At 49.7% G+C, this 15,972-nt stretch overlaps 2 protein-coding genes and 1 non-coding gene across 6 annotated transcripts in view; 1 reads left to right on the forward strand and 2 right to left on the reverse strand.

Moving 5' to 3' along the window:
* SAMHD1 (SAM and HD domain containing deoxynucleoside triphosphate triphosphohydrolase 1) overlaps window positions 1-14,122 on the forward strand; it is a 67,367-nt gene extending 53,245 nt beyond the window's left edge. Inside the window, exon 16 of one of the 3 annotated variants that reach the window (XM_027558601.1) lies at window positions 1,200-3,360. In XM_027558601.1, coding sequence (XP_027414402.1) covers window positions 1,200-1,313 — 114 coding nt within the window. In that variant the 3' untranslated portion in view covers window positions 1,314-3,360. Of the gene's footprint in view, window positions 1-1,181; window positions 3,361-13,897 lie in introns of those variants that run through there. The other 2 variants (XM_027558602.1, XM_027558603.1) reach the window with 2 other exon arrangements.
* On the reverse strand, window positions 3,069-15,316 carry TLDC2 (TBC/LysM-associated domain containing 2). 2 transcript variants are annotated; one of them, XM_027558606.1, is made up of 7 exons: window positions 14,811-15,000; window positions 12,559-12,636; window positions 10,655-10,816; window positions 9,366-9,518; window positions 9,114-9,209; window positions 5,353-5,426; window positions 3,069-4,480 (listed from the first exon to the last, which is right to left on the reverse strand). In XM_027558606.1, the coding sequence occupies exons 2-7, from the start codon at window positions 12,589-12,591 to the stop codon at window positions 4,345-4,347; spliced, it is 654 nt and encodes a 217-aa protein (XP_027414407.1). In that variant the 5' UTR covers window positions 12,592-12,636; window positions 14,811-15,000; the 3' UTR covers window positions 3,069-4,344. The 2 variants fall into 2 exon arrangements, with proteins under 2 accessions (XP_027414407.1, XP_027414406.1); XM_027558605.1 differs by lacking the exon at window positions 3,069-4,480 and having other exon boundaries at window positions 4,487-5,426; window positions 14,811-15,316.
* TRNAE-UUC lies at window positions 11,338-11,410 on the reverse strand. Its single transcript has one exon. It is a non-coding gene; the product is annotated as a tRNA-Glu (tRNA).
* Window positions 15,317-15,972: the final 656 nt, after the last annotated feature.

A 15,972-nucleotide genomic window follows, 5' to 3' on the forward strand; every position in this document is an offset into this window, starting at 1 on the left:
GCCCATACACTGCGACTGGAGAGTAGACCCCACTCGCCACAACTAGAGAAAGCCCGTGTGCAGCAATGAAGACTCAGCACAACCAAAAATTAATCAATTTTTTAAAAAAGGGCTTGGAAGCTGAGACCTGAAGGATGGATGAGGAGTCAACTGGGTAAAGAGGGTGGGGGACTGGAAGGTGACAGAAAAGTAGGTGCATTTAGGGGTGAGATCTGGGCTCTGTGCATAGTCCTGTAAGCCAGGAGCCCTGGAGCAATGGGAGCCGTTGGGGTGTTTTAAGCAGGAGAGTTACACATTCAGGTCAGCGTTTACAGCAGAGTCACGGCCACTGTACCCGACCAGAGAACTCATAGGAGAAGCACCTTGACTTCTCTTCCCACCTCTCTTCCAATCTCCCACCAGTGCCTCCCACTAGCCCAACCTGACTGGAGGCCAGTAGGCAGGGGAGCTGGGAGACGTTGTTCACAAGAGCCGCTCCTGTTATGCAGAGCAGGGCAGAGGGAGGCAGAGAGTGGATCTGAGAGCAAGTAGGCATGTGAGGCCCACAGTGTTCTATGCCAGCCTTCTCTTCCTTGTGCAGTAAAGGCTCTGACAGTCCTGTACCCTCATGTAGCCTAGAGAATCCAGCCATGAGTTCAAAAACAGTTCAGGATAGAGTCAGGCGTTGGAGGGCCTAGCTTCTTACACTCTGATTTCCAGTTGTAGTGTCGCTTCACTTCAACACCAACCCTCGTTTTGGGTGGAATCTAGGAGGCTGAGGCCAAAGTGACAGCAAAGGTCAGGTTCCACAGGTACACACTATCTTTCCCCTGTTTGCCATCTTGTAGACCTGGGCCATTTGTTACAGGGGAGACTAAGAGGGTCCAGCAAGGATCCAGCACATTCCATGTTTCCCTGGAAAACCAGGACAAGGTGCGTCCCCGGAAGCTGCATGAAGGGAAGGGGTCACTGAGCTGGGCCACGTGCTGCTTCTGGCCATCTGTGAAAAGAACTGGCGTGGTGGCTTTTGCTCTGAAAGCTCTTCCCTTCCCAGGACCGTGCGTCTCTAATTTAGCATATACACCATCCAGGGTTTCCCAAGAGTAAGTCTGTCCAGAAGCAGGCTATCTGCAGGACGAGGGTATGTGTGTTTGAGACATTCGCTCAAAACCACGAGAACTGGCTTTCTTCTCTATTCCTAGTTACTCTGTCTTTGACAGGATGGTGACGTTGTAGCCCCGCTTATAACACCTCGGAAATCGGAGTGGAATTCAGCTGGCATCCAGGAAGCGGCCAAAGTCAAAGCCCAGCTTTTCCCAAGAGACTCGATGTGAATGTCTACACTCGATTGTTTACAAAAAGCCCCTCCCATGCCCTTTCCCTCCTCCCCCAGCACAATTAATTTAGGGAATTTGATCACAGAGGTCTACAAATGGAGTGACAGCTAGTGCTTTATATTTTATATCTTGAATGTACGCACATACTAAGTCATTTTTATCCAGAGGAACAGGTACTAGGCAGACCTTATTAACATGAGCTATGGAAAGCGCTGCCTTGCCTCTTTTTAATATTAATCAGTCTTTCTTCTTTAGCAGTCTATTTTCTTAGAATTAACAGCTTTTTTAAGTACTTTGAACTCTTATGACATAAGATTGTTTTTTAAAAAATGTGGAAATAAGACAAAGGCGCACATTGGAATTTGCAGTTGGGGTTGTCATGAACAGCCGTGGTTAAAAACAGTACGTGAAACTCCGGCCCCCTGAGGAGGTGCCCATCACCCTGAATTTGAGGCTAGCTTTCCTTGAGTGATTGCAATATTAGTGAAAGGTACCTCCCCTCACCCTTTTAGCCCCCCATAAACTGCCAGGTTGGGGTCAACAGTATAGGAGGGCCACGAAGGGGCTCCAGCTCTTCAATGAGAGGCCTGATTGATTTGTTGAAAAGATCTGAGGGTGCTGGCCTCCTCTGAAATGGGACATAAAACTGCCTTATAGGAGACCCCCTAGCTCCAGTAGCAGAGGGACTCCCCAAACCAGGCTGTCCTCTGGGTCAGCTGTGGCTCCAGCCCGTGTGGGTTTCTTTCTCTTCTGAGTGCTCACTGCCCCCTCCCTGAGGGTTCCACCACTGCCCAGCCTGGAGAAAGCAGCTCACCGCCCCCGCCCCCCCACTCCGACCTCTGCCCCTCACTTGGGTGCTGATCGGAGGAACCGCCCTCAGGGCTGCTCAGAGCTGGGGCTTCATTTTTGCCAGTTCAGTGCATTTGATGAGTTTCAGGGCAAAGACTGGCTGCCTATGCTGAGACAAAGTGATTTACCCAGTGAATTCCAGGTTCCCCTTTGTGTCTCTACCTCCAGGAGTGGAGTAGCCACCACTGTGGTTGAGCAGTGCTCCTGAGCTAAACAGATTCTGGAGTTAGAGCTAAATCCGGCCGCTGCCAGAGGCAGGTCCGTGGGGAGTGCAGTCGTGAGTGCTGGCATCCTGTACTTCACCACACCCTTACAGAAGCCTCCCTGGCAGCCTGGGCGTGGGGAGCCAGCCTTGGCTCTGGGTCAGAGCAAGAGGGAGCAGGGAGGAGCTCAGATCACAGGGCAGAAGATCACCCCCCACATCTTGGGGGTGCTGCCACCGTCCACTGTGTCACCAGGTGCTCCTCTGTTGACACTAGGGTGACAAGCGTTTGGAATGTCTGCTGTTCTGCTCTGTCACCCCTCTCCCACCCCCAGTAGATAATCGAGTTGACCCTAATTCCTAGAGTAGTTAAAACCGTGCTCCTCTCCCACCACAGTGCTGTGTGATGGGGATGTGGATACAGTGGGCTCCTAGAAGCCCAAAGGAAGTGGTCATGGTACCAGGTCATGTCCGTTTTGGCCACGGTGCTTCCAAAACGGCCAGTGGGAGGAATCCTCCACCTCAGACTTCATGTGTCCAGGCCCAAGGTCAAGAATGTAATGTTTCTCTGCAAAGATTGCTTGATTTTTGCCACTCCTCCATTTACATCATTGTTTTATTCTGGAATTTTGTCATCTCAGAGTGTATCATTGTGCTCTCTGAGGAACAACTTGAATCTGTTTTGTTTGCATCTTTTGTTACTTTTTGGCAGCTGCACTTTATGCTCTTTGCAACTGTTTTAATTATGGGAACCACCTGCCATTGACAAGGTTAAATTTTTCTTAAGAAGCATCTTCAAAAAAAAAAAAAATCAAAAAAAAAAAAAGAAGCATCCTCACTATTGTATTAAAAGGGAGCCTTTAACATTAACAGCTTGGCCTCTAGAGTTACTGAGCTTTGTCACCTTGAGAATGTAAATAAGACTGCAGGTTCAAGTGCCTGGTCACTTCATCCTGGTGAGGGAAACAGCTGCAATAAAGCTTCATGAATGTATCTCTGTCTTGAAATCAGTGGTGTCTTCCTCAGTGACTTTCACACTCATGTGCCCAGTTTTGACCCTTTTATGCAAAAGAACTGTGTTTGGTCTAGGAGTGTACCTCAGTACTGTGCTGGGTCTTCTGAGGGGATGGTTTTAACAGGCCCTATGTTACTTCGTTTTCCTCATTCAATAAAGGCAAGTAATGGCGTGATAAAGAATCTTATTCTGTCAGGAGGCAGGCTCTAGCATGGGTTGTGGGTTTTTTTCTTTTTTAGTTTTTCTAAGTTCCTCTTTTGCCAGAAAAAATACCCTTCCTTTTTGTTTAATCTCCCTGAGTTCCCGAATCTACAGAATTTCAGCTTCTTTACCCAAATGTGCATATAGTTCATTTGCTGCTTTCATATTTTCCTTGTGGAATTAAATAACAGATCTTCAAGTACCCAGCACAGTGGTAGCAGACTGGTCAGTTTTCTGGAAAAGAAGAATGCTATTTTGGAGTCTTTATTAATTTCACTGCTTGAGTTAGGTGTCTGTGGTTTGACAATATTCTTTAAAATAATGTCCAAAGTATATAGAGAAGAATCCTATACACCTCCTTGGAAAACTGTCTGGAAGGATATACATGAAAATGTTAGTGTTTTAGGGGATGGTTGAATTTTAGTCAATTTTAATTTTTTTACATCTTCTGGTTTTTCTACAATAAACACACATTAACTGTGTACTCTCTAAAAGGATCATTTTCCTGAGGAATTTTGTGCTGCTCGGGTGAGGTATAACTGTCTTTTACTCCGTCAAATTCCCTCTCAGTAGAATGTGGCCTGTCTCCACAGCTGTCTTGGTCCTCAGGCGCCAAGAGGCTGCTCTCAGCCACAGTCCACACCGGACACTTCTCCATCTGTGTTTCGGATGGAGCGGGCTCCCTTGGCTGAGCGCAGCCTCGTCAGCATCCGGGGGCAGGTCTGAACGCCTGTTGCCTCAGGAAGCTGCCCGCCGTGGCCTCAGCTCAGGACCCAGGCCTCCAGCTCGTTGATGCAGAACTGCTCCTGCCGGGCCAGTACCTCATTGTTGAAGGTCGCACAGGGGTGGCTCCCCCCACGGTACAAGTCTCCATCCAACCACAGCCCAAAGCGGCCACTAAAGAGAGGAGAGTTTTGGCACAGCTCCCTCCAGCACCCTTCAGACCTGCCCCAGCAGCCCTTGGCCACACCGTGACTGCTCTGCCTTAGTCTCATCTCCTCTGAAACCAGTTTGTCCCAAATTGTTAAGGACTCACACATTGTCCCCCATGGGGTTTCAAGCTTTTTTTTTTTTTAAACAATTCAATGATTTTGATACACATATACAGTGGAGCAACCATCACCACAGACCAGTTTTCGAACCTTAAGAACATTAAGATGGCAATGCCTTAACCAAAGGACGGACTCTCATAAACTTGGACTCCAAGCCCAGAACACGTCAGACCAGGGCGTCCGTTCTAGTCCCCTCTTGACAGCAAACCTAGGCTGGAGCTGGGAAGTGGGTTACTGCAAATTGGCAGCGGCTGGTGGGGACTGTGTCAGTCCACCTGTCTGTGGAGGCTATTCAGACAGCTGGGAGAGCGAAGAACTTGTGCTAATCAAGCAGTGCTGTCATCTGTGCCCTCAGGATAAGACTTAGTCTGCCTGAATATGCAGGTCACACCAGAGGCAAGATTGACCGTGTAAAACACACTCCACTTCCCACCCCCCAACACACACACACACACACACATGCTGTCACCAAGTAAACACTTTGGGGGACATTTCACGCCATCCTCACCTCTCAGTATTGACTTAGAGCAGAGTTTAGGGGGTTGGCTGGGAGGCCAGGCAGTGCCACAATATCTATCGAGAGGAGATTCTTGAAGGTTAACCAGCAGCCTCCCCCATTTTGTCTGGGGTTGCCTAACCCAGCATTTCCAGACAGGGGAAAGGACCAGAGTACAGACCACCTCGAGACTCAAGACTAGGGAAGAGTAGGACACGCACCTGCCACAGCCCATCATCAGAGAATCCAAGTCGCCTTTCACAAAGAAAGAGTTGCTTCCGGTCCACTTGAAGACCTGTGATAAGAAACCTCGTTATTGGTGGAGTCCTGCTCATGCAGTTTTACTCTGGACCACTGGGTGGCAGTGTGGTGAAGGAAACAACCTCCAAGCCCCGACTAAGGCACCAGAGCTACTCTAGGCTCCTAACTCGCAGTTTCTCTCCGTCTCCCTGGAGTTCACCTCCTCTTGCCCTCCAGTCTGAATTCCCACAGCCCCAAAGCCCTTCTGTTCTAGGAATAGACCAGAACCCTCTGAGGCTTCCTGCTTCCGAAGCTGGAGAGAGGAGAGGAAAAGTCCACATCAGGAGCCAGGCCCTGATTCTACCATTAACTGTTTCCTCCTCTCACTGGAGTTAACACTAAGCCTGCACACCCTCAGTGCTATTTCACACCCAACAAGTGTTTCGATCCCCACCCCAAAGAGACACCCTGACTACCACCAATTCTGTCCCCGCCAGTCACTCCTTCCTGGATCACAGCCTCCTAATGGGTCTCTGCTTCCTCTGTCTCCTGCCCCGAAGCCCATGTGTGCTCTCTCAGTGAGCTATTCAAAATTAAATCAGGGATTCCCCTGGTGGTTCCGTGGTATAGAATCCACCTGCCAATGCAGGGGACATGGGTTCAATCCCTGATGGGGGAAAATCCCACATGCTGTGGGCAACTAAGCACCTGGAGCCAGTGTTCCCCAACAAGAGAAGCCTGTGCACTGCAACTGGCGAGTAGCCCCTGCTCACTGCAAGTAGAGAAAGCCTGCGTGCAGTGACAAAGAGTGAGCACAGCCAAAAAATAATTATTTTTAAAAAATCAAATTAGATATTAGCCCTCCTCTGCTAAAGCTCTCCAATGGCCCTGACAATGAGAATAAAATCCAGCATCTAACAACAGCCGAAAGCCCAGCGTGCTCTGCCCTGATTTTCTCTCCAACCTCTTTCCCCCTTTACCGCCTGGACTTCATCTACTCTGGCCCTTCTGTTCTGGGAGACCTGAAGCTATTGCTGCTCCAGGGTCTTGCTGACCCCTCTGCCCAGAATGCTCTTCCCCCAGATCCTCAGAAGGCTCACTGCTCAGCTTTCAGATGAAATGTCGTCCCAGAGAAATTTAAAGTAGCCCTTCCTTCCAGGCCCTGTTCAGTGACAATATGCCCTGGTAACATGTAAGTTCCATGAAGGCTGTCTTGATTCTGGCAGTATTCCTGAGACATGGTGTAGATGTTAAGTGAACAAATTATTCAAGAGTCAATTTAGGACTTCCCTGGTGGTCCAACAGTTAAGGATCCACCTGCCAACACAGGGGAAACAGATTCAATCCCTGGTCCAGCAAGATCTCACATGCCACAGAGTAATTAAGCCCACACACCGCAACTGCTGAAGCCTGCACTAAAGCCTGTGCTCAGCAACAGGAGAAATCACTGCAATGAGAGCCTGAGATCTCAAGTCAAACAAACGCAACTAAAGAGTAGGCCGCGCTCGCTACAACTGGAGAAAGCCTGAGCGCAGCAATGAAGATCTAGCGCAGCCAAAAATAAATAGAATACTATTTTTTTTAAGTCAGTTTAGCTAATAAAAAGATTTTTAAAGGGCTGCAAAAGTATAGCCTATGATTGCCTGTAATTAGTTGCAAAAAGTGCTCTGAGCAACCAAAAGGTTTTTAGCAAGGAAACGGACTAATTGAAGATAAGCCCTGGGCTCAGAAGAGATAATATTAACAAGTGACCACAAAAAGACAGAACTATTCAACTCCTCCTCTACTTTCCTCAAGGTACATGACCTTCAGACTTGAAGGAGGAAGATAAACATTGCTACAGAAAAAATTAAGATGATGCTTCTTGGAATGAGGGTAAAGGAACTGGTGGGAATTCATGAAGAACGCAGAATGCAGAAGACCAAAGACAGGCAAAAATTAACCAATTTTTTGAAAAGATGAGATTCCATAATAATAGCCTGGGAAGACCATAGCAATTGCCTGGAAAAAAAAAAATCATTCCATTCAAGAGTTTGGTTTTTTGGTTTGTTTGTTTTGTTTTTACATTTAGCACAAGGCACTGTTTTAGGTACTGGATAGACCAGTGATGTAACAGACAAAAATTCCTGCCTCCTAGGACTCCCACTCTAGTGGCAGGAGGCAGGTTAAAAAGTAAAATAAATACTGTGTTAGCTGTGACAAATGCTTAGGAGAAAGAAGTAGAGAAGGGCGATAAGAGTTTCCAGCAGCTGGAGTGCTATAAATGTAAACAGCAGGAAGGGTCCTGCTGAGAGGGTGACATCTGAGCAGAGTCCTGAAGGAAGTGAGAACTGACTTACACGGAGATCCTGTGGAGGGAACCTTAGGGAGAACAGCATGTTTAAAGGCCCTGAGGTCGGAACAGGCTTGCTTGTTTAGGAAGCAGCTCCGAGGTCAGTGTAGGGAGAGGGAAAGTAGCAAGAAATGACATCAGAGAGAGTCCAGAAGACGTAGAGACCCGTAGGTTATTTTAAAGACTCGGGATTTGTCTGGTGGTCCAGAGGTTAAGAATCTGACTGCCAACAGAGGGGATGTGAGTTCAGTCCCTGGTTGGGGAGCTAAGACCCCACGTGCCTCGGAGCAACTGCCGCAACTCCTGAGCCTGCGTAGCAACTACAGAGAAGCCTGTGCACCACAGTGAAAGGCCACACGTGTCGCAACTAAGACCGGATGCAGCCAAATAAATAAGAACAGATTCTGAAAAAATACTTTGGCTTTTCTCTGAGGGAGAAAAGAAGCCATTGGGAGCTTGGAGCCAAGGAGTGATATGTTCTGACTTCATTTATTTTAAACATTTATTTGGCTGTGGCTGTGCCGAGTCTTAGTTGCATCACACAGGATCTTCAGTTGCGGCATGTGGGATCTAGTTCCCTGACCAAGGATCGAACCTGGGCTCCCTGCAGTGGGAGCTCAGAGTCTTAGCCACTGGGCCACCAGGGAAGTCCTCGACTTACCTTTTAAAAGGCTCACTCCAGGTACTGTGATGACTGAAGGCGGAAGCATTAGGAGGCTATAGCAGGGACACAGGCAAGTAATGATGGTGGCTTGAACCAGGGTGACAGCAAAGGACATTGTGAGAAGTGGTAGATTCTGGGTAGAGATAGAAAGAGAAGGAGGAGCCATCAGGGTTTGTTGACAGCTCATCAGATATAGGGTGTGAAAGAAGCGTTAAGAAGGGCTCCAAAATTTTTGGTCTCAACAGCAGGAAAGACAGAGGTGCCATTCACTTTGTCAGGGAAGATGGCAGGAGGAGTCAACTTTTTGGGAGAAAGTCAGGAGATCAGCTTGGCAAAACCCCAGTCGTGGTTGGACCCTCCCATCCATGCTGTCTGTGCTTGAACCTGATGAGCTGAATGCTGCTAGAGGAAAGCACACAAAGAAACCAGCCCTGGGACTTCCCTGGTGGTCCGGTGGTTAAGAATCCTCCCTGCAGTACAGCAGACATAAGTTCTATCCCTAGTCGGGGAACTAAGATCCCACCTGCCACTGGGCAACTAAGCCCATGCACCACAACTACTGAGCCTGCCCACCCTAGAGCCTGTGCTCCAAAACAAGAGAAGCCACCACAATGAGAAACCTAAGCACCGAGACTGGAGAGTGGCCCCTGCTAGCCACCACTAGAGAAAGCCTGCACACAGCAGTGAAGACCCAGTGCTGTCATAAGTAAATAAAAATTCTTGAAAAGACAAAAAAAGAGCATCACCTTCAGCTGTGGAGAGAAGGAGAAGAGGAAGGTCTCGCCAGTACCATAGAAGCCTTTGCTGAGTCGAAGGGCCGAGGAGGAGAAAGCCCCAAACATCTGGAAGGAAGAGTTTGTAGCTTGCAGCCGGCAGGGAGCTGGAGATCCCCTCCAGGCTGGGGAGTCTGGGGCAGAGCTGTGGGGGTCGGAGAGGCCCCGGGGGACCCATCAGCCCTTAGTGACAGCTCTCTCCCCGACACCCCCAGCATGGCTCACCTGGCCGTCCTGGTCTCTCAGCACCAGCAGCACCGGCCCGCTGTGGCCCTCCATCTGCCTGTACAGGCTCTGCAGACTGAAGCCATCCCTTGACGTGCAGAAGGCCAGGCTCCAGGAGTATCCAGTGACTCTTGGGGGCAGATGGAGACTGAGCTGGGGACAGAGCAGAGGGTGAGCAAGGGTTCCCGGTCCTCCCACCCTCGGTGCTCCATATCCTTGGGGTCCCAGGAGGACTAAGGTTAAACAGCCACCCCTCACCCAAGCCTGTGCTTTACAGGTTCAGTTCAGTTCAGTCGCTCAGTCGTGTCCGACTCTTTGTGACCCCATGGACTGCAGCACGCCAGGCCTCCCTGTCCATCACCAACTCCCAGAGTTTACTCAAACTCATGTCCATAGAGTCGGTGATGCCATCCAACCATCTTGTCCTCTGTTGTCCCCTTCTCCTGCCTTCAATGTTTCCCAGCATCAGGGTTTTTTCCAATGAGTTGGCTCTTCGCATCAGGTGGCCAAAGTATTGGAGCTTCGGCTTCGGCATCAATCCTTCCAATGAATATTCAGGACTGATTTACTTTAGGATGGGCTGGCTGGATCTCCTTGCAGTCCAAGGGACTCTCAAGAGTCTTCTCCAACACCACAGTTCAAAAGCATCAATTCTTTGGCGCTCAGCCTTCTTTACAGTCTAACTCTCACATCCACACATGACCACTGGAAAAACCATGGCTTTGACTAGACGGACCTTTGTTGGCAAAGCTTTACAGGTTATGGAGTACTTTCATGTTTCCAGGGGGCACCATGGAAACACCAATGAGCAGGAGGCCTCAGAGAAAGGGATCACTATTCCCATTTTATAGATGAGGAAGCTGAGGTTCGGGGAGATGAAGCAAATTGCTGGAAGCCCACATGGGGAGGAAGTGGCAGAGCCAGGATTTGAACTCAGGTCAGGCCCATCATGGCCCCTAGCAACCAAAGAATAGACGAGATACTGACTGCCTCCTCCTAACTCCCCATCTCATCCTCCCATTCCCACCCCAGCTTTGGCCTCAGTTCCCAAGGACTGGTTCCACTTAAAGCGTCAAGATTAGTTCACCATATCCTTAACCTCCTGGTGAAGTGAAGAAGGTGGTGCTAGGATTACTGACTCATTTCACCAGAAAAGCCCAGCGAGGAGAAGTGAGTTGCCCGAGGTAACACAGTGAGCAGAGGACAGAGCAGGAGGGACCCCAGGCGTCCCTGGACCTGGCTGGGGTGGGGCAGGACTGAAGTCTTTGTACCATGGACTGTGCCCGAACCTGACTCATTTCTGAGGCTCCCAGAACCTGGCTGGCTCCTGCCAGCTGGGGCACCATGGGGTGTTCAGGAACCGGAGTTGGGGCTGGGGTTGTCTCCTCCTCCTTTTCCTCCTCCTCTTCCTTGTCCTCCTCCCCAGACAGAGCATCCTCCACCTGGCTGGGCTGTAAAGACACACAGAGGCCTGGTGAGTTGAGAGACAAGGAGACACGAGCTTCCACATGTCCAGAGCCTGAGAGCCTTGGCCACCTCATCACCCTTTCCCCGGGCCCCTGCCAGTCCAGCCGGAGGAGGCTGTGAAGTGTCCACAACAGGCCAGACCCTGTCCTTCCCGCCAGCCAGCTCCCTCCCTGGCCCCTTCCAGCTGTGCCCACTGGATGGGGCCTTGGGCCCCTGAGGTTTGTCTGCCTGGTTGCTCTGGATCCAGAGTGGATGCCAGGGATTGTGTTCTAAGCTTGGGAGGCAGGAGAGAAGGGCAGGTGGCAGCTCCCAAACTGTGTGCATTTGTACATGAAATAAAAATAATAATATAATAGTGGCTGAATATACAGGTAACAGGACACACTTGACTAGGCCCGTGTGAAATGCTTGGTGAGCATAATCTCTGAATTTTCCCAAGAATCCTAAGAAGAATGTGCTTCTTTTTTGTTTTTTTGGCTGTGCCACAAGTCTTGCAGGATCTCAGTTCCCCAACCAGGGATTGAACCTGGGCCCTCCACAGAGAAAGCGTGGAGTCCTAACCACTGGACCACCAGGGAACTCTCCAGAGTAGGCTTTTTATTACCCCCATGTTATTATTATCTCAAAGGAAGAAAGAAGGCCTTTTGAGCTGGTGAAAGAACGCATGTTTCTCATGGGTGAAACAGTGCACAGGTTCATATAAAATGCGCATTTAGGGCTTCCCTCGTAGCTCAGTGGATAAGAATCCACCTGCCAATGCAGGAGACACGAGTTTGATCCCCGGCCCAGGAAGATCCTGCATGCTGAGGAGAAGCTAAGCCTGTGCACCAAGACTACTTAGTCTGTGCTTTAGAGCCCGGGAGCCACAACTGCTGAGCCCGTGAGCTGCAACTACGGAAGCCTGTGTGCCCTAGAGCCCATGCTCCGCGACAAGAGAAGCCACTGCAGAGAGAGGCCTGCGCAGCACACCCAGAAAGTAGCCTCTGCTTGCCACAACTAGAGAAAAGCCTGTGCAGCAACAAAGACCCAGCATAGCCAAAAATAAAGATAAATTAAAAATGCCTCGATAAAAAAATGCACATTTGTGTGAAGGTGTGTGATGTGTTGGCTTAAAATAGAGTTGTGTAGGCAAATCAGCGTGAGAAGGTGTTGAATGTAACTTTGTATGTTACCTTTCAGTGTGTGTGTGGGTGTGAGCTGGGGTTATGTTGTATGTGAGTGTCAGTGGGCATGTATAATGGTGTGTTCATTCATTCATTCATTTAATCAATCACTGAGCTGCCACTCTGTACCAGAACATGTGTGTGTGTGTGTGTGTGCACACACGCGTGCACATGATGCCTGCACACAAGGACTTTGGGGCTTTTCATCAGGAGAGATCTCCTTGGGGAGAAGAGTTGGACAGGACACTGCTTTCCTATTCCCCAGGTTCAGGCCTATGGAGAGAGTCCTAACTGGACAGGCTTCTGGACAGAGCTCCATCTGGCACCCACTCCAGGGAGGAAGGAATGGAGACAGTAGTCTGCTCCTTGAGGGTCCCGGAACCACAGGGCTGGGCGCTAAGGCCCCAGCTTCCTGAGTCCCTGCTCTGAGCCCTGGGCCAGCTGGGGAGGGCCTCAGAAGGGGGCCACCCAGCTGTATGCACCCTGGCCCAGGCCCCACGCAGCCAGAGAGCTCACCTCCCCTGCCTGTCCTGACCGACCCCCGCCCCAGCTGGGCCTCTTACCAGCCGAGTGTAACGCCAGCGGAGACTTTTCATTCTTCTGTCCGAGCCCAGCCAGGGGCAGTAAGTGAGCCTTCAGCCCTGCCAGGGAGGAGGCAGTGCTGAGTGAGACCTGGAGCCGAGAGGGAGGGGCCTGGGGCACGCCTGGCTGGCTCCACACCCACCCAGCTGCCCTTTGCTCTCTCTCACCTGCCACTCACCTGTCACTCCCAGGCTAGCTTGTCCATGAGTGAGTCTGTGAGGTCAGCTATGCTCGGCATTCAGGGCCATACTTGTAGTTAGCAACTAATGCAGGTTAGCCATAAATTCTAGCTGTAATTCAGGCCCATAGACAGTAACCTTTGGGCGGCTGCCTGAGCCCCAGACAGGGTGTCTGGGGCCTGTACTTCCCTCTGTGACCTTGCATAAGTGCCATGTACCCCTGGGCCTCAGTTTCCCCACATATGACATGTTGGACCAGATTGTCTCAGAGGCCCTCACAAGACTGACAGCATGCAATTCGGTTTTCTCTCAAAGCCATTATAACAGAAGCTTGAAAAAGGCCAAGCTAGACGAAAAGAACAGAGATATATATATTTAATAGTCATTTTTCTAATTAAAAGAGCAATACATATTTACTAAAGAAAATTTAGAAAAGAATAAAGAAAAATACAAAAATATTCATAATTCTACCTCTTAAAAATAAACTCAACCCCTACAGGTTTATTTTTTCATCCTTTATATTTATTTCATATAAATGTATATACATACATTTATAAATAGATCATACAGTGTGTTGCTTTATAAGGTGCTTTGTCAAGCTTAACAAAAGAAAAATTTCCAATTACATTCAGTACCCTTTGAACATGTGATTTTTTTTAATGGATTTATTTAATTTGGCTGTGCTGGGTCTTAGTTTCAGCACACGGGATCTTTTTTTGTTTATTTCACGTGGGCTCTAGTTCCCTGACCAGGGATTGAACATGGGCCCCCCAGCATAGGGAGTGTGGAGTCTTAGCCACTGGACCACCACGAAAGTCCCATGAACATGTGATTGTTAATGGCTGCATATTATTTCATGACAGGATGTACATCATTTCTCAAATGTTTGACATTCTGTTTGCTTATAATTTTCTGTGATTATAAGCAAAATTATAAAAAACTTTCTTGTTCATAAATCTGATTATATTTTTATGATAAATTTCAAAAGTTGAATAATGGATCAAAGGGTGTTCACACATGCTTTTCCAACTGTTTCCAACGAGGCTTCCCAGAGCTTAAGGCTGACCAATGTCTGGATATCTTTCAGGAATCTCAAGGTAATATCTTTCTGATCATCATGTTTTACATCCTTAAATTACAGATAAAGAAACTGCCACTCAGAAAATTGAAGAAGGAGCTAACCACAGCCACAGGATAATATAACACAGTAAAAAGAGCACAGACTCTGGAGTCAGGGAGTCTAAATCCTCTGTCACCTTGGGCAAGTTACTTAACATCTCTGTTCTTCTGTCTCCTTGTCTGTAAAATACTAATACTTGTTTACCTGATAGGGCTGTTGTAAAAATAAATGAAGGTAATGCCTGAAGGGACGACTCATTGGAAAAGACCCTGATGCTGGGAAAGATTGAGGGCTGGAGGAGAAGTGGGCGACAGAGGAGGAGATGGTTGGATGGTATCACCGACACAATGGACATGAGTTTGAGCAAACTCCGAGAGATAGGGAAGGACAGGGAAGCCTGGCGTGCTGCAGTCCATGGGGTTGCAAAGAGTTGACACGACTGAGCGACTGAACAATGCCTGAAGAACCAGGAGGCTGAAAACCAGGTCTCCATCCTCCTGTTCTGAGTTCAGTGAGATGACACACGGTGCCTGGTGTTTGGTGAAAAAGTGAAAGTGTTAGTTGCTCAGTCGTGTCTGACTCTTTGCAACCCCATGGACTGTAGCCCGCCAGGCTCCTCTGTCCGTGGGATTCTCTGGGCAAGAATCCTGAAGTGGGTTGCCACTTCCTTCTCCAGGGGATCTTCCTAGCCCAGGGATCAACCTGAGTCTCCTGCATTGCAGGCAGATTCTTTACCGTTTGAGCCACCATGGGTACTAGGTAAGTGGCAGTGCTTAAGACCATCCCCCGACCGACTGCCTCTTTGGGAGATTCAGGGCTCAAATCACTGACAAATGGCCACTCAGTTTCCACCCGAGCACCTTGGGCACAGTCACTTGGTCACTTGCAGGGGTAGGTAGCTCAGTGGGGCAGGGAAGGGCAGGAGTGTACTCACTTTGCCAAGTCTCGACCTCTGGTGACCTCTTCCAGCTCGTCCAGCCTGATGGCTTCCCTAGTACATCTCCGGGATCCCACAGAGAAGGGGCCACTTCCGGAACCGACCCTGTCCACCTGGAGGTCTGTACGAAGCAGTTTTAGCTCTGTACCCTGGTTCTCTGGCAGACAGCTGTCACTTCTGCCCCAGCCAGGCTCCAGCCCTCCTCTCCTGGCTCTTATACCTGCCCAGAGGGTGGCATGCCCTGGCCCCGAGCCTGCTCCGGTTTCAGCCGGAAGGACCTGGCTGTGATTTTAATCCATCAGAAACTCAAATCCCACAAACAAGAGCTTGTCACCTCAGGTCCCTGCTCTACCCCTACCAGCCCAAAGAGGTGGGGTTTACCGAACTCCTGGGCTCTTCCTGGAGCCTCTCACCCACAGCTACTGAGCGCCGCATGGTGCCTGAAGCCCATCATGGAAGGCACTTCCCTTAAGGGGCGCAAATGTTACAGGAAAGGGTCGAGCTGTGGGGCCACATCCACCTCCTTGTGCTTCAGGGGAAACCTGGGGCTTGGCGGGTGAGGAGAGGCCGCCCTGCTCTGGTCCTGTTTCCCTTCTCTCACATAGGGGAGGTGATTCTTATTGGCCTGTCATGATGTGGGGTGAGGTTACGCACAGGAAGCCCAGTATCTGGCACACAGTAGGCATGCTCTCGGTTCAGGTAGTTCTCTGTCCCAGGCTCATAGTGGGACTTTAGTGAATGCTGCTGTTGAAACACAGAACCTCAAAGTTAGAAGGGGTTTCAGCCAGTCCCAGACCAAGTGACCTCCATGCAGGGCAGGAAGTCATGAAAAAATATGCCCAGCAAGGGTTCCCCAGCCTGTTTGGGGTGGGTGAGCCCACTCCCTTTGGTGGCTCACACCCTCGGACGGGCCAGCTGCCCGCTGGGGGACCAGGGTACAGAGCTACAGCTGTTTCACACAGACCTCCAGGTAAACAGGGTCAGTTCTGGAAGTAGCCCCTTTTCTGCAGGATCCAGGAAATGTGGGATGTGGTGGTGGGGAGGCTGTAAAAACCCCTTGGCTTTTAGAACCCCTTGGCTTCTAAAAACCCCTTGCTGGCCTTGGTGGAAAGGACTTGGGTCACCAGATCCTTTCTCCATGACCAGTTCTCCTGGGGCA

The sequence above is a fragment of the Bos indicus x Bos taurus genome, chromosome 13 (genome assembly GCF_003369695.1).
Source record: "Bos indicus x Bos taurus breed Angus x Brahman F1 hybrid chromosome 13, Bos_hybrid_MaternalHap_v2.0, whole genome shotgun sequence".
Classification (NCBI taxonomy): Eukaryota; Metazoa; Chordata; class Mammalia; order Artiodactyla; family Bovidae; genus Bos; species Bos indicus x Bos taurus.